The 26,766-nt window shown below is 39.6% G+C and overlaps 1 protein-coding gene across 6 annotated transcripts in view; it reads left to right on the forward strand.

Moving 5' to 3' along the window:
• LOC121325745 (myeloid leukemia factor 2-like) overlaps positions 1-26,766 on the forward strand; it is a 31,224-nt gene that overhangs the window by 111 nt on the left and 4,347 nt on the right. For 2 of the 6 annotated variants that reach the window (XR_005951363.1, XM_041268675.1), the window contains exons 1-9: positions 6-826; positions 7,436-7,568; positions 7,990-8,025; positions 11,699-11,758; positions 13,224-13,250; positions 19,642-19,671; positions 24,777-24,905; positions 26,098-26,257; positions 26,437-26,648. Coding sequence is in view for 5 of the 6 variants with exons in the window: in XM_041268675.1 (XP_041124609.1) it covers positions 783-826; positions 7,436-7,568; positions 7,990-8,025; positions 11,699-11,758; positions 13,224-13,250; positions 19,642-19,671; positions 24,777-24,905; positions 26,098-26,257; positions 26,437-26,621 (804 nt within the window). In the remaining variant the exon portion in view is untranslated. Of the gene's footprint in view, positions 1-5; positions 827-7,435; positions 7,569-7,989; positions 8,026-11,698; positions 11,759-13,223; positions 13,251-19,641; positions 19,672-24,776; positions 24,906-26,097; positions 26,258-26,436; positions 26,649-26,766 lie in introns of those variants that run through there. The other 4 variants (XM_041268679.1, XM_041268677.1, XM_041268676.1 and 1 more) reach the window with 4 other exon arrangements.

The following is a 26,766-nucleotide window of genomic DNA, read 5'->3' on the forward strand; positions in this document are numbered from 1 at the left end:
TATTTTAAGCAATTCATTTTAATTGTATTGTGTGCACTACCATTATGTTATCTTTGCATGCTATAAACAAACATCCATAAAGTACTGGCAAAAATAATCGATTCAAGCAAACGGCCTGAATTCAGAAGGCTAGGGAAATTTTGCCCACAATTCAAAATATCATTAATTGCACAAAAACTTACAAGAAGCTTATTTCATAACATAACAATAATAAACTTAACGAAAGGGGATACAGAACACAATATGAAACTAAATATGTATGGTTGAATAAAGAAATTAAAACACACACACACACACATATATATATACTGTATTTGTATTGGAAACTGATAAACATATATTTTTATTACTGACGCCATTTCTGGAAGCACGTTTTTGTTTGTGTTTCAACAAACAGTTTCCTTTTCTAAAAATAATACACCAACACGCACTCGTTTAAGCCCCATAAGTATGTCTTGTGTTTTAAAATGTGAAAAAATGAAATCACCGTATAACTAATTCCATTTATTTGACTCTTTCGTATTCCATTGTGACCCAACTTCCGGTTTTGTTGCTGTGGACGGTCGGTGAAGGAAAGTCAAGAAAGGAAGATAAAAACAAAACAGCAAGAGAAAGAAAAGAAGGAAGCGATTCAAAATAACAATTAAATAAGTTACATACCGCAGGAAACGCAATTTTATAGCGATTTAGCAACATTATATTGGTGTTTGCATTTATTTATTTTAAGAAAAGCTAGGTAGACAAGGTGTGTATATATTAAAGGCATTATACCCGAACAGAGGATGTTTCGCTATTTACGCGACATGGATGAAAACCCTTATATGTTGTGAGTATAATTGTAATGTATATAAATGTATCGCGCATTAAAACACAGAAATTGCATGATTCCTACTCATTTGTTTTGCCGTTGTGAAGCGAGGTACCTCCTGCCTCAGAATTATTTATGTGACACTGTCTCGTGTGAAAAAATAAGTAATGTGCTTCGTGTTCATTGTTATGTTGATAGTATATAGGTATGATTCATTTTCATGTATGATATTGTGTATATATTCTTGTGTACAATATAATTTTGTGTGGCTAAATGCGGGTGCATGTTTTTTGCCAGTACTGTCATTGGCTAGTGTGGCATCTTTCTAATTAGCAATACATGGAAATACGACTCGTATTGCACAACAGTTGGATCCATTCCTGGTTTCACTGAAAGTTTAATAAGACACACCTGAGCTTGTTATATTTATACACTGGGCCTAATCAAGCTCATAATAAAAATGGAATTAGAGAAACTGCTGTGCAATTTGAGTCTTATTTCCAGGCAGTGTGTAATAGTGTTAATTATGTTTGTAGTGGATACAATTTGCAGTGTATGCTTGTGTAAAAATGCAAGAAAGATGTGTCATTTCCACTAGTAAATGCACGTTTAGGAAAAAAAAATATATATTCATTTTTAGATTCTTTACCAGCTGAAAACTGCTACTAAATAATAATAAAAACTGTTTTAATCCTGTAATTCTTATTGATGTTGCAGATATATATGCTTTTCCCAATGCAGGAACACATAGTCATTACAGGGTTACAAATGTCATCCTATGTATTTATTGCAACTTGTGTATTGATGCAAGTTAGGATGTGCAGTAACATGTTGCCGGTGTGATCTCATACGTGAATCGACATTCAGCCTCCTGTTGAAACAGCCAGTGCTCACTGTGAAAGAACATCAAGTTGAGACGCTGAAGTTGTTTTGCCTTTGAGTTCTGCCTGTGCAGTCTTAGTTTAGTTTCTTGCATGGTTCATTGTGTGATTACAAGCATGTTTCCAGTGCCGCTCGCTAGTGCTGCAGGAACCCATTATTTGGATCAAGCGCTCCACAAATGAGGGTCATTGGTGCAGATTGGGCTAATTTACCATTTCAAGTGAAGAAACAGTTGCTTGTGTTTGTGTGGATTGCAGTTCTCCACAGTCTAAGAAAAGCAGCAATCATCATCACAACACAAGCTGCTGTTTCTTCACTTGTTGCACAGCAATGACCCTCCAATGATTTTCAACACTTGATTTCTGTGGTGAGCTCATCCCAATATCCGATAATGAGTTTGTATAGTTCTACGATACCCCCCCTCCAGAACCAGGGCTGGGGCTGCAGAGCAGGCCACGGTTCAGAGTGTAAATATACTGATAAACATTCAAACGTTTTTTATAAATGTATGTTTGCAATTTAAACTTAATTAAAAAGTAGACTTTAGTATTCAGTCTTGTTTTATGACACTTGTATACATTTAAAATGTCCCATTGATTTTCACCCACATAATTCCATTGCTGTAGTTTACCATATAAATTACTATAAATTATGAAAAAAATAACCAATTTAAAAACCAATGCCAGATCCTGAGACAGGGCTCTTTCAGGCTTAATAAAAACAAGCTGTCACTGGGGTTGCACCAGTTCAGGTTAATAGAAACTTCAGAGCTCTCACTGTGGTTGCACCAGTTCAGGTTAATAGAAACCAGAGCTGTCACTGGGGTTACCCCAGTTCAGGTTAATAGAAACTTCAGAGCTCTCACTGGGGTTGCACCAGTTCAGGTTAATAGAAACTTCATAGCTCTCACTGAGGTTGCACCAGTTTAGGTTAATAGAAACTTCATAGCTCTCACTGAGGTTGCACCAGTTTAGGTTAATAGAAACTTCATAGCTCTCACTGAGGTTGCACCAGTTTAGGTTAATAGAAACTTCATAGCTCTCACTGAGGTTGCACCAGTTTAGGTTAATAGAAACTTCATAGCTCTCACTGAGGTTGCACCAGTTTAGGTTAATAGAAACTTCATAGCTCTCACTGAGGTTGCACCAGTTTAGGTTAATAGAAACTTCATAGCTCTCACTGGGGTTGCACCAGTTCAGGTTAATAGAAACTTCATAGCTCTCACTGGGGTTGCACCAGTTTAGGTTAATAGAAACTTCAGAGCTGTCACTGGGGTTACCCCAGTTCAGGTTAATAGAAACTTCATAGCTCTCACTGTGGTTACATCAGTTCAGGTTAATAGAAACTTCAGAGCTCTCCTGGGGTTGCACCAGTTTAGGTTAATAGAAACTTCAGAGATGTCACTGGGGTTGCACCAGTTCAGGTTAATAGAAACTTCAGAGCTCTCCTGGGGTTGCACCAGTTCAGGTTAATAGAAACTTCAGAGCTCTCCTGAGGTTGCACCAGTTTAGGTTAATAGAAACTTCAGAGATGTCACTGGGTTTGCACCAGTTCAGGTTAATAAACTTCAGAGCTCTCACTGGGGTTGCACCAGTTCAGGTTAGTAGAAACCAGAGTTGTGACTGAGGTTACCCCAGTTCAGTTTAATAGAAACCAGAGCTGTCACAGGGGTTACCAGTTCAGGTTAATAGAAACTAGGGATGCACCGAGTTCGGTTTCGGATTTGGTCCGAATACGTATTTTTTTTTGAGCAGGGTTCGGATTTGGTCGAATACTATATCCCTCCAATGTGTGCAGTTCTTCTTTTAAATAAGACGCAAATCCGGTATTGAACGTAACAGTTGTATTTAATAACAGGTATTCAGGAATAAGAACCCTTTTGATGAACTCTGTCGCAGCACTCAACTCCTTGAACTACTGCCGGCGCACGCACTAAACACGTCACGCAACTGCTAAATGAATAAACAGAGATATTCAGGTTGCTCACGGTATTTTTTTCCTCATAGCTCTGATCAGGTGACACAGGTTGAAACGTCATAAAAGAAAATAGTGTGTTATGGCAAACATGCAGCTCTCCTTTCTTTTTACTTTTCTGTTGTGGGTGGGAGGGGACTAGTAGTGAATTGTGTATGTTTCAAAGTAAAATCTTTGGTATTCGGTTAGGTATCCGGCCAAATTTTTTGAGATGGTTTCTGTATTCAGACGAATCCCAAAAACTTGGATTTGGTGCATCCCTAATAGAAACATCAGAGCTCTCACTGGGGTTACACCAAGTCCCTTATTCTACAAACTGTGAGACAGGTTGTCATACATCTTTAACCACAGAGTCACTGAAACATTCATTGTTATAAGATGTGTTAATGTTTGACTTTGTCCTGATTAACCTATTTGGATTGCTTTACTCTCTGCTGACCCCAGCTGCTCAGATTGCTTCTGTTCAGTCCCGGTGAGCCGCTGATCAGCACTGCTGGTGTGATTGTGCCAGTCTGTGTCGGCTCAGACCCGGTGATCTGCTGATCAGACCTGATGGTGTGATTAAGAACATAAGAACATAAGAAAGTTTACAAACGAGAGGAGGCCATTCGGCCCATCTTGCTCGTTTGGTTGTTAGTAGCTTATTGATCCCAAAATCTCATCAAGCAGTTTCTTGAAGGATCCCAGGGTGTCAGCTTCAACAACATTACTCGGGAGTTGATTCCAGACCCTTACAATTCTCTGTGTAAAAAAAAGTGCCTCCTATTTTCTGTGCTGAATGCCCCTTTGTCTAATCTCCATTTGTGACCCCTGGTCCTTGTTTCTTTTTTCAGGCTGAAAAAGTCCCTTGGGTCGACACTGTCAATACCTTTTAGAATTTTGAATGCTTGAATTAGGTTGCCACGTAGTCTTCTTTGTTCAAGACTGAACAGATTCAATTCTTTTAGCCTGTCTGCATATGACATGCCTTTTAAGCCCGGAATAATTCTGGTCGCTCTTCTTTGCACTCTTTTTAGTGCAGCAATATCTTTTTTACAGCGAGGTGACCAGAACTGAACACAATATTCAAGATGAGGTCTTACTAGTGCATTGTACAGTTTTAAAATTACTTCCCTTGATTTAAATTCAACACTTTTCACAATGTATCCGAGCATCTTGTTAGCCTTTTTTATAGCTTCCCCACATTGTCTAGATGAAGACATTTCTAAGTCAACAAAAACTCCTAGGTCTTTTTCATAGATTCCTTCTCCAATTTCAGTATCTCCCATATGATATTTATAATGTACATTTTTATTTCCTGCGTGCAGTACCTTACACTTTTCTCTATTAAATGTCATTTGCCATGTGTCTGCCCAGTTCTGAATCTTGTCTAGATCATTTTGAATGACCTTTGCTGCTGCAACAGTGTTTGCCACTCCTCCTATTTTTGTGTCGTCTGCAAATTTAACAAGTTTGCTTACTATACCAGAATCTAAATCATTAATGTAGATTAGGAATAGCAGAGGACCTAATACTGATCCCTGTGGTACACCACTGGTTACCACACTCCATTCTGAGGTTTTTCCTCTAATCAGTACTTTCTGTTTTCTACATGTTAACCACTCCCTAATCCATGTACATGTGTTTCCTTGAATCCCAACTGCGTTCAGTTTGAGAATTACTCTTTTGTGCGGGACTTTGTCAAAAGCTTTCTGGAAATCTAAATAAACCATGTCATATGCTTTGCAATTATCCATTATCAATGTTGCATCCTCAAAAAAATCAAGCAAGTTAGTTAAACACGATCTCCCTTTCCTAAAACCATGTTGGATGTCTCCCAGGACCTTGTTACCGTATAGGTAATTTTCCATTTTGGATCTTATTATAGTTTCCATAAGTTTGCATATAATAGAAGTCAGGCTTACTGGTCTGTAGTTACCTGGTTCAGTTTTGTTTCCCTTTTTGTGGATCGGTATTACGTTTGCAATTTTCCAGTCTGTCGGTACCACCCCTGTGTCAAGAGACTGCTGCATGATCTTGGTTAGCGGTTTGTAAATTACTTCTTTCATTTCTTTGAGTACTACTGGGAGGATCTCATCCGGCCCAGGGGATTTGTTTATTTTAAGAGCTCCTAGTCCCTTTAACACTTCTGCCTCAGTTATGCTAAAGTTATTTAAAACTGGATAGGAACTGGATGACATGTGGGGCATGTTGTCAGTATCTTCCTTTGTAAAAACTTGTGAAAAGTAATCATTTAATATATTTGCTATTTTTTTTTCTTCATCTACGATTTTGCCATTTGTATCTCTTAAACATTTAATCTCCTCTTTGAATGTTCGCTTGCTGTTGTAATATTGGAAAAACATTTTGGAATTGGTTTTAGCTCCTTTAGCAATGTTCATTTCTATTTTTCTCTTGGCCTTTCTAACTTCCTTTTTGACTTGCGTTTGCAGTTCTGTGTACTCTTTCTGCGTACTTTCTTTTTGGTCCTTTTTTAAAGCTCTGTAAAGTGCCTTTTTTCGCTGAATATTTTTTTTAATTGATCTATTAAACCATTTTGGCAATTTAGTCTTACGTTTAGATTTGTCTACTTTAGGGATGTAATTGTTTTGCGCCTCTAGTACTACATTTTTGAAGAACAACCATCCTTCTTCTGTGGGTGTTTTCTCTATTTTACTCCAATCTACTTCTGTTAGTCTCTGTTTCATACCTCATAGTTTGCTTTTCTAAAATTGTAAACCTTAGCTTTAGTCATTACTTTTGGGGTTTTTAAAAGTAATGTAATGGGGTTTTAAAAGTAATGACCCAAACGGGGTTGTTACAGTGAGGGTGTACTGTACTGTACTTAGTACTTGACTTGTATGTGCCAGTCTGTGTGAAGAAGGCATGTTTTGTTCATTAACAGAATGCGGTGAACAGCACATTTAAAACATGTAACTGCAAAAACAGTTGCAGAATTAATACGTTATGAAAATGTAAATCAACATGTTTCATACAATATTATTGTATTATTATTACATTGCTGCCTACCTGTAATTAAGCAGTGATATCAATTAAGCAAAAGTGTATGCCTTAATTAATTTTAATTTAGGGGCAAATAAAAAAAAATCTGCCCTTTCTCAAAGTGTTTCTCATTATGAGCAGGTGTGAGTGAGGCACTCCCTGAAATATGAACAGGTGTGGGTGAGGCAGTCCCTGAATTATGGACAGGTGTGAGCAGCATTCCCTCAAAGGCTAAAATATGTGCATTTTTCGTAATAATGGGCAGGTATTCTAACTGATTCTAACTTCTGCAAGTTTCTCTTCAGTTGGAAACAAGTATGATTTCACCTTATTTTAACTATGCTGACATTATTCTCCATTCTGCTGCTTTTTTTTTTTTTTTTTTTTGGCCAAACTTAGTTTAGTGACTGGTCTCCATAGGGATTCTTCACGACATTGTAACGTGCTGTTGTTGTGGCACAATTGCATGCTGGCATCGAAGAAAAATAAAATACCAAGTCACAAGCCAGTGCATTTAAAAGAATCGCTCAGTCAGCTCTTTCAACACTACAGATCTGTGTAGAGGTCTATAGGAAAGAGAATTCCACTCAACACTGCAGATCTGTATAGAGGTCTATAGGAAAGAGAACTCCACTCAACACTGCAGAGCTGTATAGCGGTCTATAGGAAAGAGAACGTCATCTAATTTTGATTGATACGAGTAATTATTCCTGGTTTATTTACTAAACGCAGTAAGACCCAGGCAGTGTGTGTGTCTCTGTTAACCCCCACTCTTTCTGACTCTTGCAGGGATCCCTTTGCGACACACAGGCAGCAGATGAGAAGCATGTTTGGGGCATTTGGGTTTGACCCATTCCTGGGGATCACAGATGGAAGGACTGTGAGCGCTCCAATTCAGCCAGCCAGAAGACCCCAAATCCAGGTACGAGAAAGCTCACAATCACCCAAGCGGGGAGAGGAGGGGTGGGGCCAGCATTCATTCATTCATTCAGAACAGAAACAGAGTTGAAATAAGTCTTACGTTACTGGTTTTACTGTAGTTTTTTAAGACACACTTGAGCTTGTAACCTATACACACTGTAGCTAATCAAGCACATATTAAAACTTGGAATGCTTGAAACTATGCAGTAGGAGTCTTATTGCCATACCTGCAGAAACCGTGTGTAGCAAATGTAAAGCTGTGAATTATCTTTGTATAAGTTCTTTTTACATGCTGGGACAACATTTAAGGGTGAAAAACAAACAAAAGATGACCTGCATCTTTTGGAAAATAAAATTAGTAGATTTCAGGAAACTGCATTACTGCTGGTCAAACTCACTTCACTTGTATATTTTGGTTTTAGGCTGGAGCTCTCTCACCTTTTGGAATGATGGGAATGGTAAATATGTTGTTGTTTTTGTTATTGTAATAATTGCAGGTAATCGCATCCAATCAGAGTGGCTATTATGCCGCAGGCAGATGTCCTAGCTAACAGGCTATCCAGTCCAAATGTTAATTACATATTGGTTCAAAATAGCAAGAATCCTCTCCACAGCATCCATTCCCTGCAGATCCCTGCCCTTGTCTTTGCTGTCTCCGTGGTCAGTTATATTACTTTTTTGTAAAGGATGGTATTGGATTCTTTATACCCTCTGTTAAATGTTTAACAGAATGGTGGTGAAAACTAACAAAAATGAAATAACAAATGTGCACGCATTATATATTAAAATGTGCAAGTGTCGTGTATTAAGCATATAAGTCAAGTACTAAGTACAGTACACCCTCACTGTAACAACCCCGTTTGGGTCCAAAGCCTTTTGTTCGCTATAGTAAAAGGACAATCCAAAATGAACAATATAAGCTGCTGGAGTAAGTTAAGGAAGTCTCCTTGGATAAAGGCATTAGCTAAGTTATTAATAATGTTAGTATTGTTTTATTCTTTGATTTTCTTTATTATTATAGTATTTGTCACTACTAGCAATAATAATAATAATAATAATAATAATAATAATAATAGCATTGAGATTGTGAATAAAAGTAGAATTACAAGTACAGTACCTATGTGGCTGTGGCATGCAGCTGCATCCAGTATTCTGGCTATATCCTACTCATTGAAGGGTGTCACAGTAACCACCACCACCCCCCCACCCCCCCCCCCCCCAAAAAAAAAAAAAAACATCAAAGAAGTTTCTTCAAACAAAACAAAGCTAACGTGAAGTTAATTGAAATCTTGGTTCCTTGTTTAAAAAAATATATAAAATGTTGCTTTGCCGTGCCGGTTGCATAGAGCTGTACCAGTCAACATCAGCAATAGTTTTATTTTTTTTTAAATCAGTATTTTATCGTATAAGTAAGGACATATAGCGAGGATGTAAATAGTATACAGTACCGTGAAAAAGTATTTGCCCCACTGTATGATTTTCAGCATTTTTGCACATTTTTCACATTGAATTTAGTCAGACCTTTTTGTGGGTTATAGTAGTATATAAAGGGAGTGAGAGAAAAAATGACACCAAAGTTTGGTGCTTCTTTCATTTGTGTGGTGTGCAAGGTAATCAAACATGCAATCTTCAGGTGTGAAAGTTATTGCTCCCCTCCTCAGTTAACTCAACCCAATTAAAGGAATAATTAGGGTCAGCTGTTTGAATATGTTGGTTAACAATCAGGCCTGATTTGGGCCAGCCCTGCCCAATATAAATCTGACTAGCTTTGGCCCTTACCGTCAGTGTGAAGTTGTCAACACACAGGTTCTAGAGGCACATCATACCACAATCAAAATAAATTCCTGAAGACCACCGGGAAAGAAAAGTTGTTGATGCCTATCAGTCTGGAAAGGGTTACACAGCCATTTCTAAGGCTCTGAGGCTCCACCAAACCACAGTCAGAGCCATATTGTCCAAATGGAGAAAGTTTGGGACAGTAGTGAATCTTCCCAGGAGTGGTCGTCCTGCCAAAATCTCTCCAAGAGCAAGGTGTAAAATTGTCCAGGAAGTCACAAAGAACCCTAGAACAACATCCAGGGATCTGCAGGCCTCTCTCGCCTCAGCTAAGGACAGTGTTCATGTCTCCACCATCAGAAAGACACTGGGCAAAAATGGGATTCATGGCAAGTAGGCAGAAACCGCTGCTCGCTAAGAAGAACATAAATGCTCGTCTCAGGTTTGCCAAAAACCACTAGGATGAACCTCAAGAGTTCTGGAACAATGTTCTATTGACAGATGAGTCAAAAGTAGAACTTTTTGGCCAACATGGGCCCCGTTATGTCTGGAGAAAACCAAACACTGCATGCACAGTAAGAACTTACCAAGGGTCAAGCTTGGTGGTGGTAGTATCATGATTTGGGGATGCTTTGCTGCATCAGGACCTGGACAACCTGCCATCATAGAAGGAACCATGAATTCTGCTGTGTATCAGAGAATTCTACAGGGTCAGGCCCCTGTCCATGAGCTGAAGCTGAAGTGCAGCTTGGTCATGCAGCAAGACAATGATCCGAAACACACAAGCAAGTCTACATCAGAGTGGTTGAAGAACAAGAAATGTAAAGTTTTGGAATGGCCTCATCAAAGTCCAGTCCTAAACCCCCTTGAGGTGTTGTGGCAGGACCTGAAACGAGCAGTTTATGATCAAAAACCCACAAATGTCACTGAGTTGAAGCAGTTCTGCATGAAGGAGTAGGCCAAAATTCCTTCACTATGCTGTGAGAGACTGATCAATAAGCGTTTGTTGCAGTTATTGTTGCTGAAGGTGGCGTAACCAGTTATTGAGTCTAAGGGGGCGATTCATTTTTCCCACAGGGGCATTGGGGGTTGTATAACTTTCTTTAATAAATAAATACAATAAGTAATAATACAATTGTGTGCTATTTGTTCACTCAGGGTCCCTTTTATCTAATACTAGATTTTGGTTGAAGATCTGATAACATTCCATGTCAAAAATATTAAAAAATGCAGAAAATTAGACAGGGGGCAAATACTTTTTCACGGTACTGTGTCTACATGCGGCTGACGGTTTGGACCCTAGGCTGTTGCTGCACTCGGTACAATAAGTTATAAGCAAGCACCATACATTTAAAATAAAATTACCAGTACAATTTATTAATCGCATTAAAGAAATGAAAAAAAGTGATGTCAACATGCTAGGTGCTAAATCTGTGTCAATGATAATAACTATCATATTCGATTATTTTATTTAATTATTTATTTTCCTGGGTTGGGAGATAACGTTAATGATTTATTAAAGGTAACAACAAGATAACAAAATGTGAATCTTGGTGAGCAGAGTACAGTAGCTTGTAATTCCAGTCTGTAACTTCTTTTAAAAAATCATAGCGTTCAGTATATACTTTGGGTGTCGTAGTATCCGTTTTACCCTTAGCTTCACTGGAGAAGACACAGTCATGTGACATATACCAGTCCGTTGGCTAGATAGGGTTGCTTGAGTTTTCAGGGGTGTTACATGGGGAAATTCTCGCGGGATTTGGTTACAAGCAATGTTTACGTGTACGTCACCCCAGAAATCACTCAAGCATTACCAATGAAAAACATTGATTCCTCTAAACATGTTTTACCGGGGTGATCTGTGAGCAGACTCCCGTTTGATTAAAGCGCAGAACATTATCTTGCTATAGAGTAAAAAAATCGGATTGCCCGATAAAAAAAAAAAAAAAAAAAAAAAAAAAAAAGACATCGTCCAATAGATTTTTTTGGTTGTCCCGGAACGTCGGGCAAGCGATTTTACGAGCCCTGGAATGTGAACTTACACAGCTGAGACCTGTAAAGCATTTATTGTCCAACACTACTGTGTATGTTTAATGTATACAATGTGTATGTTTGTATTTAAAACATGATTACTGTTCTATATAACTTATGGTTAAACTACATGTTAATGTTTTATTCCATTTTTATATGGATTACCTGTATGATAATAGGATTTTCAATCAAATATAAACTATGGTGCTGTCACCAGTAAATTATCGCTAATGTGTTCCGAACCTTCAAAGGTCAAAATGTACCCTTTGTCACAGCCCTAATGATCATGATTGCTGTGTGCTGTGTTTCCTTGTATGTTTGCAGGGCGGGGGTGGCGGGTTCATGGACATGTTTGGGATGATGAGCAGCATGATGGAAAACATGGTAAGAAACAATGATACTGCTTACAATTTACAAGAATCTCTCAATCACCTCTTGACACTGCTGTGCTGTAGGGCTCTACCAAATTCACAGTATTTAAATCTTGAATTTCATGGTCTCAGCTATTTAAATTTTGAATTTCATGATGGTGTAACCCTTTGCAGTCAGTTTATTCAGCGCTTGTCAGGGGCGTCAGGTCCAATTTATTTTTACACGTGCTGTTGAAAATATATATTTTTTCCAGAGTAAAACAGGTGTAAAAGGTGGATGGTAAAAGGACATCAGTACTGTATCTCCAGCCAAGCCCCACCCCTTGTTAGCTATATTTTTCACTTATCTCTTTATAGATGTGCATACTGATAAATCCTCTCCTGATCACTCGTTTTGTAACCAAACTCCTCAATAATGCGATCTAAGTCATTATTTTATTACTATAACATCTCAAAAAGCTCTGCAAATATGTTATATTCTTTGAACCCTATCTCCTTTGTTTGTGGCCGTGTTATCTGTGTGGTGTATGGGGCTACTGTATTGCTCAGATACGGCCCTTTTTTTTTTTTTTTGGCTCCTATCGGTCTCACTCGGCCATTGAAAGGTTTTCTCTGCTTTTTCTGGAGAAAAAAACAAACAACTAGAGACCTCTGCTTTACGTATTTTTGATGTCGGACAGGAAAGGGGAAATTATAGTGTCAGACTTGGTCCGACACAGGACCGCAAAGGGTTGAAAACAGCCCTGATGTTAACGAGCAGGTGACTGAGCAGCTTACTGAAGACAGGTTGAATGTGAGCATGGAGCACCCTACAGCTGTTTCTTTATTCATTCCCTGTCTCTGCAGTGACTTTGTCTTTTGGTGGCTCTAGTCTGAGTCTAAATGGTGCTGGGTTGTTGCTCGACACTCCAGCTAAACATTGCAGGTGGTGTAATATAGTTTGCCACATCACTTCCAAATTCTTTTGCACAATCTGCTGCAGTAATTATTGTAGAATATTTAGATTTTACTTGCTAACGGCACCTGTTGAGATCTCTAGGATAATAAACCCGCCCCGGCCACCCATATCTACCAATCAGAGCGTAGAGCCCAGAGTGGTTATTTGCCGCTGTCAAGTGTCAATCAATAAATCCTGTCCAATTCATGAGCTATGTTTTTTAAATTAAAACAAGCTAATAATCACATCAGGAACCTATAACAGTATACATAACTTAATTGGAGTTTAGTATTTTGTAAAAGTGCACCAAACAGACCTATATAGGAAAGAGTACTCAACACTGCAGAGCTGTATAGAGGTCTGTAGGAAAGAGAACTCCACTCAACACTGCAGGGAGCTCTAATAGTACAGGAGAGATCACTCCACTTAATCTATTTTTAACACTCACCTGTATTCACAGATTATGGATGATGTAATCATGTGTTTAACAAAATTCCCCAAGGTTTTTAACCTTGGCTCTAATCTCTTATCTTCCTTGAAGTACCACCTCCCCACAGCAGATAGCAGTGTAAGTATTTTTTTATATTTCTATAATTCTGATGGTCAGTTATTAAGGAGCGGAAACCCAGGCGATACAACAATGCTTCCATGTCATTAGCATAGCGGCTTCCTTACCAGAGTTGTAGGTTATCCATAGAACCACTTTTTTGATGGAGCGTGGTATGGACCAGGGTCAGGTAAACTCATGGTTTTCAATTTCAGTCCCTTTTTAAAATCAATTTCCAATTGCAATTCCCATTCTCTTTTAATCAATTGCAACACATCACTGATCAAAATTGCAATCGGCAGTATTCTGTTCAATGAGCTTCTTACAGTGGCTCAATGAAATTGGCTTCAAATGAAAGCAGTTGAACAATCGCAACAATTATTACGTCTCTCAAATATCAACCAATTCCCATTCCTTAAGGAGGTTTCAAGGGGTCCTCCAAAAATAAAACAAGTATGTGTTATTTTCCCTGCATTCTTATAACACGCTGAAACCTATTGGCTTCAGAATGCGCAGAAATGAACATGTTCTCAGGTTACATAACACATTCTCTGTGTAATAGAGCTATTTCAGTGGAAGCACGACAAATTCCAAAGCAGAGGAAACATTTTTGGAAACAGACAATAAATACCAGATATACAGTGCCTATTGTAAGTATTCACCCCCCTTGGATGTTTTTACAATTGTGTTACAACCTGAAATCTTGATGCATTTAAATGGGATTTTTTCCCTTTGATTTACACAACTTACTCAACACTTTCAATGTGTGAAAAAATGAGGGGGTGAAAAAAATTTAAAAATAAAAACCTGAAAAGTCTTCATTAGATAAGTGTTCACCCCCTTTGCTGTGACACTCCTAAATAAGCTCAGGTGCTACCAAGTGCCTTCAGAATTCACACAATAAGTTAAATGGAGTCCATCTGTGTGCAATAAAAGCGGTTCACATGATTTCAGATTAAATACACCTGTCTCTAAGGGTCCAATGTTGGGTAGTGCATTCAAAGCAAAGGTACTACCATGAAGACCAAGGAGCTTTCAGAACAAATCTGGGATAAAGTTGTGGAAAGACACAGATCAGGGGAGGGGTATAAAAAGATTTCAAAGTCATTGAACATCCCTTGGAGTATAGTCAAGTCGATCATTAAGAAAAGGTATAGGGCACCATCCTGAATCTGCTTAAAGCAGGCCATCCTCCCAAACTGAGCTGCCGGGTAAGAAGGGAGTTGGCCAGAGAAGCCACCAAGAGGCCAATGAAAACTGTGAAAGACCTACAGCATTCCATGGCTGAGATGGGAGAAATGGTCCATGTGTCAACAGTAGCCGAGGTACTCCACAAATCTGGTCTGTATGGAAGAGTGGAAGAAGGATGCCATTTTTGAAAAAAGCCCATGTAAAATCCCACTTGGAATTTGCAAAAAAGGCATGTGGGAAATGTGGCAAAAAATTCTGTGGTCCAATGAAACAAAAATTGAACTATTTGGCTTAAATGCAAAGCGTTATGTCTGACGCAAACCCAACACAGCACATCACCCAGGTAACCCCATCCCTACTGTGAAGCATGGTGGTAGCAGCATCATGCTATGGGGATGCTTTTCATCGGCAGGGACTGGGAGGCTTGTCAGGTTAGAGGACAAAATGGATGGATCTAAATACAGGCAAATCCTTGAGGAAAACCTGCTTCAGTCTGCAAAAGAGCTGAGACTGGGATGGAGATTCACTTTTCAACAGGACAATGACCCCAAGCACACACCCAAAGCGACACTTGAGTGGCTTAAAAACAAGAAAGTGAATGTCCTAGAGTGGCCCAGTCAAAGTCTGGACTTGAATCTGATTGAAAATCTATGGCAAGACTTGAAGATTGCTGTCCAGCAACGATCCCCATCCAACGTGACAGAGCTTTAACAATTTTGCTAAGAATAATGGGCGAATACTGCACGATCCGTATGTGCAAACCTGGTAGAGACTTACCCCAAAAGACTTGCAGCTGTAATTGCTGCCAAAGGTGGTTATACCAAGTATTGACTCGGGGTGAATACTTATCTAACACAGACATTTCAGTTTTTTTTTTTTCATTAACTGTTGTTTCACAATAAAAAATTATCTTGCCCCTTCAAACTGTTGAGTAGGTTATGTAAATCAAAGGAAAAAAAATGCCATTTAAGTGCATCAAGATTTCAGGTTGTAACAAAACAAACTGAAAACATCAAAGGGGAGTGAATACGTACTATAGGCACTATAGATACATTTTTTTTATTTGGCAATCTGCATAAAAAAAAAAAAAAACCCACAGAATGATGATACAGAACTTCCTTCAACACGTTCAACCGTAAGGGCTGAATTACAGCGAGGAGGTGGTGTTGAGTAAAAAACATAAAGCTGTTATTAACCCTGCAAAATTAAGGAAATATGAAGACAGCTACTTGAATTTAGGTTTTATTTCTACTGGAGGTGGAGATATACCTCAATTGCAGTGTGTAGTTTGTGCACAAGTACTGTCCAATGAGTGTTTGAAACCTTCCAAATTACAAAGACATTTAATTATCATGAAATATATAAAAACAAGCAACATTCATTTTTTGAGCAAAAATCTAAGGAACTGCTTCGTAATGAAGCCGAAATAAAATCCACAAATACCATAATAAAAAGTTTGTAAAGGAAATGTTTGGAGAGCAGAAGGCCAATGAACTGGCAAAAATACCAGTCAAATGGCACAGTCAAACAACGGATCGCTTTTATGTCAGAAGACATAGTTTCGCAGTGCGGCTGTGTGACAATGATTTTTGGTCAAAACTCAGAATCCACAGACATTTCTAAAATGTCCCATTTACTCACCTGTGTTCGGTATGTGTGGATTAAGGGAATAAAGAAAGACTTTTGAAACTGTTAGATGAAATCAGCTGGACTAATTGCATTGGGGTCTGCACTGATGGAGCTGCAGCTACAGTGGCTCTCAAAAGTATTCACTCCCCTGGGACTTTTCCACATTTTTTTGTGTAACAACATGGAATCAAAATGGATTTAATTAGGAGTTTTTGCCACTGAGCAACACAAAAAACTCTTTCCACTTATTCTCAATTGGATTGAGGTCCGGGCTTTGACTGGGCAACTCCAGTACATTGACCTTTTTGTTTTTAAGCCACTCCAGTGTGGCTTTGGCTGTATGTTTGGGGTCATTGCCCTGCTGGAAGATTAATCTTCTCCCAAGTCCCAAGTCTCTTGCAGACTTCAGCAGGTTTTCTTCCAGGATTTTTTTGTACTTTGCTGCATCCATTTTGCCCTCTATCTTCACAAGCTTTCCAGGCCCTGACGCAGAGAAGCATCCCCATAGCATAATGTTGCCACCACCATGCTTCATGGTAGGGATAGTGTTCTCAGGATGATGTGCGGTGTTAGGTTTGCGCCAAACATAGCGCTTAGCGTTGAGGCCAAAAAGCTCTATTTTGGTCTCATCAGAACATAGAATCTTCTTCTACTTGGTCTCAGTCTCCCACATGCCTTCTGGCAAACTCTAGCCGAGATCTGATGTGAGGTTTTTTCAACAATGGCTTTCTTTTTGCCACTCTCCCATAAAGGCCAGTTTTGTGAAGCACCCGTGCTATTGTTGCCATATGCACAGTGTCTCCCAGCTCAGCCGTGGAAGACTGTAACTCCTTTAGAGTTGCCATAGGCCTCTTGGTGGCCTCCCTGACTAGTGCCCTTCTCGCTCGGACACTCAGTTTTTGAGGACGGTCTGTTCTAGACAGATTCACAGTTGTGCCGTATTCTCTCCATTTCTTAATAATGGACTTTACTGTGCTCTGGGGGATATTTAATGCCTTGGAAATGTTCTTATATCCTACCCCTGATTTGGTGCTTTTGAAGAACCTTATTCCTGATTTGCTTTGAACGTTCCTTCGTCTTCATGATGTAGTTTTTGTTAGGAAGTGTACTAACCAACTGTGGGACCTCCCAGAGACAGGTGTATTTAAACTGAAAGCATGTGAAACACCTTAATTGCACGCAGGTGGACTCCATTCAACTAATTATGTGACTTCTAAAGACAATTGGTTGCACCAGAGCTTATTTAGGTGTGTCTTAGCAAAAGGGGTGAATACTTATGAAATCAATTCTTTTCTGTTTTATATTTGTAATTAATTTAGAACAATTTGTAAATTTTATTTTTCATTTTGACATTATGGACTTTTTTGTGTTGATCAGTGGCAAAAACTCCTAATTAAATTGATTCCATGTTGTAACACAATAAAATGTGGAAAAGTCCAAGGTGGGTGAATACTTTTGAGAGCCACTGTATGACCAGAAAACATTCTGGTGTTATGCAAAAAAGCTGTTGCAACTTGCACTTTTTTGGACATATTGCTTTTTACACCGAGAGGCGCTTGCTGCGAAAGTTGTTCAACCAGGTCTTCACAGTGTTCAAAACACAGTGGTAACACTTGTTAATTTTATTAAATCCAGAGCAACAAACTCCAGGTGTTTTGCTGCACTTTGTGAGGAAGTGGGCGCAGAGCACCATTCCTGCTCATGCATACAGAGGTGAGATGGCTATCTCAAGGCAGAATGCTTACCCGTATATTTAATCTCAAGGAAGAGTTACGTACTTTCTTAGCTGATAAGAAAACTGAACTTGCCAAAGTGCTGAAAGATGACGTGTGGCTGGCAAAAGTGGGTTACCTCGCAGACATATTCAGTGAAATGAATAAGCTGAATAAAATTATGCAAGATGGGAGCACTCATTTTATTGCCCAGCATTCAAAAAGAAACTAGTACTCTGGAAAGTTCGTGGCTGTGGTGGGAGGACTACTGATCTGTTTGAGTTCTTACATTCATTCAGGAACGAAACATTGACTTTGACGTAATCAAAACACAGTTTGCAGTGCATGTATCTGGTCTACTCAACAAATGTAATACTTAATATCTGAACTCATGACGGAACAAGCCGCTACACGCCTGTGGGCTACAATCCCTATTACTGAGAATATTGAAGCTAAACTGTCACCTCTGTCTCTTCAAAGCTGTTAGAACTCATTGAAATTTCATCAGAGAGCTCCCTCAGAAGCAAGTTCAGTGAAATGCAGCTGGAGACATTTTGGAGTGAGCACTGAAAGTGTTGATCCCACACAGTACAACCTACCTATGTGTAACCGTTTTTTCAGCCATGACATCGATAAACAAAGAACATTGACCATGACATGCGTGTGCGCTTGGCGAAGATACCTCCACATCTTCACAGAATTGTTGCTCAGTACTAGCAACAAGTTTCACATTGAGTAAATAAAAATTTTAAAGTAAATAAAAATTTTAAAAAAATAATATATATATATATATATATATATATATATATATATATATATATATATATATATATATATATATAATATGTATATATATATATATATATATATATATATATATATATATATGTATATATATATATATATATATATATATATATATATATGTGTGTGTGTATCACAGCCTGAAACATTTCTAAAGGGGTTTGCTGGGTCCCCCTTTGGAAATGTTTCAGGCTGTGTAGAGGATTGAAACAAAGCTATCTGTGGCTGATACAGCGTTTTTTTTATTAGAAAAAAGACACTTCTGTGCACTTGTTGCAATGAAAACAAGTTTGATAACACACAGTAGTAAAAGTTTAATATTAGACTAGTCCTTGGTGTTAACACTTACAGGATAACGTAGCTTCTAATGGACTTTATTTCTGTTCAGGAGTTTAAAATGACAGGAGCGGAGCCTACTGTGCTTTGTTCAATAACATTGTAAGAGCGAAATGTATAGTTTATTTTCAGGTTTCTAAATCAGAAAATTATATTCCCCACTATGTGCTAAAATAAACATGTAATTCCTGTTGCCATCAAAATGAAAAATTGTAATAGATGTTCCCAAAACAACATTGTATTATAGCGACTTCTCTTATAAATATTACTTCCCAAGACTCTTCCTTGCTTGTCTCTGCTCGTCCTTTGTTCAGAAACACGGTCGGGTGCTTCTTTCTAGGTGTTGAAGTAAAGCAGTGGTGTTGTGATGATATTTTATTTTGCCTTTAGACTCTACAATGAACATGTGATTCTTCTCCAAGCGCTGCAGATACATTGCCATGTACACCGTCATATTGGAATGCATGCATAGAGTACTCAAGTACTAAAAAGATTGTCGCTATATTAAAATAATTGCAAGTAGTCAAGTAACTCGATTAATTTTCCCAACACTAGTATGTATGAAAAAAAAAAAAAAAAAAAAAAAAATATATATATATATATATATATATATATATATATATATATATATATATATATATATATATATATATATATGGAGTGTTTTTAGGGGGTGGGGGGCTCAGAAGCAAAAAAGGTTGAGAACCCCTCTTCTAAACTGTCTTTTTTTTGTTTCACAGCATTACCACATCCCAACAGCAGATGGCAGTGTAAGTATATCCGTACTTAAACTATGTTATGTCCAATTCTGTTTAATTTCGAACAGAGGCAGCAGCTCCAAATTACTTTTTACCATAATGTGTTGTTTTTTTTTTCTAACTTGCTCCTTACCATTTTATATCACACTGACATGTGTAACACAGGCTAGATCAGCCATATTCATTATGGAAGAAAGAGCCATGGCCATCTAGTGCACAGCTACTATAACTTGCCTGCTGTGCAAAAGCAAGCTTTATTCAAAGTAGATGTGCACAACCTCTTCCTGTTATCTAGACCAGTGGTCCTCAAAGTGGTGCCCGCGAAGCCAGGCTATTGTGCCCACGGCAACTGTTATTAAATTATATGGGTCGTGAACATATTTCTGGCGGGTCGTAGCATGGGAAAATAAGTAAAGTTTTAAACACGTTTTCCAACAAAAGTGTCACAGCAGTGTTTTGACAGTGCTGCTCGCTTGTGCTGTGCTTGTATACATACTAGACATTTTTATTTTTATTTTTTTATTTTTTTCCCTAAAGGGCCTCTGCGATACAGTCAACAAATTGAATACCTGCATTTTCTCTGTGGTAGCCTAATCATAAGTTAGCTGGGTGGGACATAAACTGTGTCTGTTTCAGTTGCAGTTACTGACAGTAAGTTTAACCAATAGAAGAGTCAAATATCTGCAAAGTTTTACGCAGCTGTCCAATCATAAGCAAGCAGATGCCGTTCACGGCATTCTGCATGAAAATTGAAGACGATTGAGAAGCCAGTTGGAAAGTGAAAGATCTGAATTTCACCATCTTCTCTCTCTCTGTGTATATATTACAATTTTGTCAGAAAAGGGAAACGCCATAGTAGAAGATTTAGTTACGAATCCACTTTCTCTGAATAACTGTACTGGAGATGAAATATCTTTAAAACAGTAGTGTTGACAAATTTGCCCAATTTAAACAAAGTGAGATGCTATTTACCCTCTTAGTTTATTTATAGTTATCTGTTTAAACATACTACTTAAAAATATTTGCATTGTGTATTTTATATAAATTATTTAAAGAAAAAGCGCAGCACGCACAATTACTGCCTAGGAGACTTGGCCTTATGAGAGTGAGCAAAGAGTAACTCCCACTAAAACTCTTAATATATATTACACTGTATTCACACCCCTGCAAAGTTTTCACATTTTGTTGGCTTTTCTAGACTTTACATGTAGAATCTACACAATCTACTCCACATTGATAAAGTTAAAACATGCATATAGAATATACATATAACTAAGATTTACAGAGAAAAAACGATTAATCTCAGTTGTATCAGTATTCAACTGCACCCCTCAATGAGCTCAGGAGCAAATGAATTATTTGAAAGGTCACAAAATTGGTGAAATGGTTTCAGCCTGTGTCTACTCAAAGTGGTTTAACTTGTAGATCATTTCCCTCAGGTATGTAAAGACTTTCAAGCTGCAACTTACATAGTGAACCAACAAAGCAGCCATGAAGACCAAGGACATTTGGAAACAAGTCATGGGTAGAGTGGCACAGAGCAGGAAAAGGGTACAAGAAAATTTCAGAGCTGCTGCTTATCCCTCAGCACAGTGAAGTCCATCATTAAGAAGTGGAAGATGCATCATACCACCCAGACACCACACAGATAAGGTCGCTGTCCCAAACTGAGCAGCCGGGCAAGCAGGAAACTGGTTCAGGATGTCACTCTGAAGCCAACAATGACCTTGAGAGATCTGCAAAGTTCTGTGCCTGATATGGGAGTCAGTGTTCACACATCAGCAATAAGCCGGTTCCTAAACAAAGCTGGCCTGTATGGACAGGTGGAAAAAAAGAAGCCATTACTCAAAAAGCCTCATTTTAAAGCATGTATGGAGTTTGCAAAAAGCATGTAGATGATACTGCCGACATGTGGAAAAAGACTTTATGGTCAGACGAGACAAAAATTGAACTTTTCGGTCTAAATTCCAACGTTACGTCTGACGCAAGCCCAACACTGCACATCACCCAGTCAACACCATCCCAACTGTCAAACATGGCAGCATCATGTTATGGAGATGCTTCTCTTCAGCCGGGACTGGGAAGCTTGTCAGGATAGAGGGGAGAATAGATGGTGCAAAGTACAGGCGAATCCTTGAGGAAAACCTGTCTGAGTCATCCAAGCCTCTGAAACTGGGGAGGAAATTCACATTTCAGCAGGACAGTAACCCAAATCATAAAGCCAAAGTCACACTGGAGTGGTTGAACAAGAAGATAATTAATGTTCTTGAGTGGCCCAGTCAAAGTCCTGACTTGAATCCAATCGAAAATTTATGGCGAGACTTGAACATTGCAGTCCATCAACGATCCCCAACAAACTTATCAGAACTGGAGCAATTTTCCTGTGAAGAATAGGCAAACATGTCAGTGTCCTACTGTGGAAAGCTACTAGAGACGTAGACAAAAAGATGACCGCAGATAGCAGTAAATGATGCAAAAAGGTGCTTCTAAAGTACAGACTTAAGGGGCTGAATACTTATGCAACCAGTAAATTTCATTTTGTACATTTTCTTTGCAAGTTTTACTGACATTTAACCTCCACCACCTCCTCCTCATCATTTAAGTGTTCAGTTCAACCACTACAGATTTGAATAAAAAAAAGTTTGTTTGAAAAACTGTGCATAAATTATTTGTAATTCAACAAAATGTGACGTTATTGGTAGGGGGTGACTTTCTGCAAACCACTATATATATGTGTGTGTGTGTGTGTGTGTGTGTGTGTGTATATGTATATATATATATACACACACACACACACACGCACTGTATATGTCGCAGGAAGGCAGTGTTTAAGATAAGAACCTATGTAACAGTAAGCGCGCCTGCAAACAGCCATATACAGTACCGTGAAAAAGTATTTGCCCCCTGTCTGATTTTCTATATTTTTGCATATTTGTCACTGAATGTTATCAGATCTTCAACCATAATCTAATATTAGATAAAAGGGACCCTGAATGAACAAATAACACCAAATTTTGATACTTGTTTCATTTATTTATTAAAGAAAGTTATACAACACCCAATGCCCCCAAGTGAAAAATTAATCGCCCCCTTAGACTCGCTGGTTATGCCACCTTTAGCAGCAATAACTGCAACCAAACGCTTCCTGTAATTATTGATCAGTCTCTCATGGCGCTGTGGAGGAATTTTGGCCCACTCCTTCATGCAGAATTGCTTAAACTCAGTGACATTTGGGGGTTTTTGAGCATAAACTGCTCGTTTCAGGTCCTACCACAACATTTAGGTGGTTTCAGGTCTTTGACTAGGCCATACCAAAACTTTAAATTTCTTGTTCTTAAGCCATTCTGATGTAGACTTGCTTGTGTGTTTCGGATCATTGTCTTGCTGCGTGACCCAGCTGCACTTCAGCTTCAGCTCATGGATGGATTGCCTGACATTCTCCTGTAGAATTCTCTGATACAGAGCAGAATTCATGGTTCCTTCAATGATGGCAAGTCGTCCAGGTCCTAATGCAGCAAAGCATCCCCAAATCGTGACACTACCACCACCATGCTTGACCGTTGTTATGAGGTTCTTACTGTGGAATGCAGTGTTTGGTTTTCACCAGACATAACAGGGCCCATGTTGGCCAAAATGCTCTACTTCTGACTCATCTGTCCATAGAACATTGTTCTGGAACTCTTGAGGATCATCCAGGTGCTTTTTGGCAAACTTGAGACAAGCACTCATGTTCTTCTTAGTGAGCAGTGTTTTCCACCTTGCTACTCTGCCTTGAATCCCATTTTTGCCTATAGTCTTTCAGATGGTTGAGTCATGAACACTGACCTTAGCCGAGACGAGAGAGGCCTGCAGATCCCTGGATGTTGTTCTAGGATTCTTTGTGACTTCCTGGACAATTTTACACCTTGCTCTTGGAGAAATTTTGGCAGTACTACCACTCCTGGGAAGATTCACTACTGTCCCAAACTTTCTCCATTAGGACAATATGGCTCTGACTGTGGTTTGGTCCCAGAGCTTTAGAAATGGCTTATAACCCTTTCCAGACTGATAGGCATCAACAATTCTTTTTCTGGAGGTCTTCAGGAATTTCTTTTGATCGTGGCATGATGTGCCTCTAGAACCTGTGTGCTGACAACTTCACTCTGATGGTAAAGGCCAAAGTTAGTCAGATTTATATCGGGCAGGGCTGGCCAAAATCAGGCCTGATTGTTAACCAAAGTATTCAAACAGCTGACCCTAACTATCCTTTTAATTCGGTTGAGTTAACTAGGGGGGCAATAACTTTTTCACACCTGAAGATTGCATGTTTAATTTACCTTGCACACCAAACAAATGAAAGAAGCACCAAACTTTGGTGACATTTTTTCTCTCAGACTCCGTCTATATACTACTACAACCCACAATAAGATCTGACCAAATTCAACGTGAAAAATGTGCAAAAATGCAGAAAGTCAGACTTGGGGCAAATACTTTTTGACTGCACTGTAAGATCAATTTATGCCCATACCCAAATTACTTTGAGAACCACTGATCTAGACTGATGAACTTGCAGTGAGAACCAGTGCAGACACACAGAGTCCTCATAGTCCTGTGGTAACACACAGCTTCTGCACACGCACATTAGGCTGAAACGGCGTGTAGGGATGATGTAATGCTTTAGGTAAGAGTGAATGAGTGCATGTTCAGGGGTAAAATATTCATATCAAGTCAAAGGTTTATGGGATTATATCCCAATGCAATCCGAAATGTCTGTAGGAGGCTAGGCTTGTGTCATAAATGTTTGGTGAAGACTGGTGCAAAATGAAGGCAGTTACCGTGTTCAACCTATGAAAAAATGTTGAGCGAATTAAGGACATACCAAGGGGCTGATTTGATCAATCTAAACCCCACCTGGATCAGCCACAGCTGGATTGTATTGGAGCATTTTACAGCCTCGGTTATTGTGGTCTTGCCCCCAAGTCAGTGGTCGATGCAGTCCAGGGACACTCCCGAGTGCTGTGAAAAGCTCTAGTTCAGCCTGTGTTTGTCAGGGTCTGTACTGATAGAATCAGCCTGTGCTGAGGACGGTCTAATGGTCTTTCTCACGTGTCTGCTTTTCTCATCCTTCTGTGTTTCAGGAGAGGATGGCTGGCTCTCCGAACTGCCAGACCTTCTCCTCCTCGACGATGATCTCCTACTCCAGCAGTGGCAGCGGCGCGCCAAAAGTGTACCAGCAGACCTCCGAGATCCGATCAGCACCCGGGGGGGTCAGTGTTTTGTGTGTGTGTGCATGCGTGCGTGTGAGAGAGTGACCACAATTTAGCAATTAAAAGGAAAGGAGAGTGTGTGAGCACTGTGAGCCAGGGCAGATAGAGGTAGAGCTCCACTTCCCACTGCAGAGAGAGGAGACTGTGAGCACTGTGAGCCAGGCCTGATAGAGACAGAGCTCCACTTCCTACTGCACTGCCCCAGATACAAGCTGGCCAGGGACACATTCTTTCCCAAATTCATAAGTCACATAATGACTTCACCCACCTTACAGAAACAGAAAAATTACAAATTTTTAAGAGAGGTGGGGACAACATATCAACTAACTGCAGAATATGTGATTGTCTGCCACAGTCTGAGAGACAAAAACTAACCTGCACTGAATTTATATCTATACATTTTGTCTGTTTGTACGTTTGTTGTTTCTGTGTTTTCATACAATGTAATTGCTTCGGCAAAACTTGTTTATTCTTGTCATGCCAATAAAGCTTTTTCAATTGAAATTGAATTGAATTGAGAGAGCTCTGTGTATCAGCAGACCTCCCAGATCCGATCAGCACCCAGGGAGTCAGTGCTGTGTGAGACTGTGTGTTTAACTGTCTGTGTGTGTGACCTCTTGAGATCTGATTGGCACCCAGGGGGTCAGTACATTGTTTATCTGTCTGTTAGTCTGTCTGTCTGTCTATTTCAACTCGATCTGCATCTCCAGTGTCGGTATACTGTGTACCTGTCTGTCCTGACCTTGCTGTGCTACTTTGACTGTAAGTTTTTAGGTTTAAGTTTTGCACTTGTCTTTGATAACTTGGTTGTTGTGATTCATTATGATTCTTTATTTGGTTACTTTTAATGTTTTTTTTCTACATTTAGTTTTTTACATTGTTCCTTTGTTTCTATTCCATTTTGCTTTGTACATACCGCTCTTCTCTCTCCTCTCTGCCATGCTGTCACCTCTTTTATCTTCTCTGTGTCACGTTGTCACCTCTCTTCTTTGCTACATTGTTGAGTCTTCTCTCGCTGCCACGTTGTCACCTCTTCTCTTCCATGTTGTCACCTATTCTCTCTTCTCTTCCATTTTGTCACCTCTCCCCTCTCTGCCACGCTATCACCTCTTCTCTGCCACCTTGTCACCTGTTCTCTCTCTCTACTCTCTCTGCCACCTTGTCACCTCTTCTTTCTCCTCTCCCTGTTCAGATCCGCGAAACCAGACAGACGATGCGAGACTCAGAGAGCGGTCTGGAGCGCATGTCCATCGGGCACCACATCCGAGAGAGGGGCCACGTGATGGAACGATCGAGGAACAGGAAGACTGGGGACCGTGAAGAGAGGCAGGACTTCATTAACCTGGAGGAGAGTAAGTGAGGCGAGGAGTAGTGAAAGAGGGAGGACAGGAGAGACAGCAGTGGGAGCGAGAAGGGGGACAGGGGGTTAGACCTCATTAACCTCAAGGGGAGAGGAAAGGGTACTTTGAGCTTCTTTTGTACTGGGGGGGGGGATAAAGCCGTCCCCCATTTTCCTGTCCGTGTGTCACAGGCGAAGCAGCTGCGTTTGATGAAGAGTGGAGGGGTGCAGCCTCGCGCTACCCCCCCCCTGGGGCCCGCTCCCTGGACTACCAGCGGGAGCGCAGTGCGGGGGGAGGGGGGCGCCTGGCCCTCACTGCCCTCCCCAGCCAGCAGGATGATGACAGACAGCCCTCCTCCCGCCGCTATGACTGGTGAGATGCGTGCAGCACACACAACCCCACGGTGAGCGCTGTTTTCCTGTCACAATTTCTGTGTGCATATTCAGAGAGTCACTTGTTTAGTTGTGATGAAACTGGGTCAGAACATTCTTTAGCACAAGCATATTCCAAATTTTACAAGC

The sequence above is a fragment of the Polyodon spathula genome, chromosome 13 (assembly GCF_017654505.1).
Source record: "Polyodon spathula isolate WHYD16114869_AA chromosome 13, ASM1765450v1, whole genome shotgun sequence".
In the NCBI taxonomy this organism is placed as follows: Eukaryota; Metazoa; Chordata; class Actinopteri; order Acipenseriformes; family Polyodontidae; genus Polyodon; species Polyodon spathula.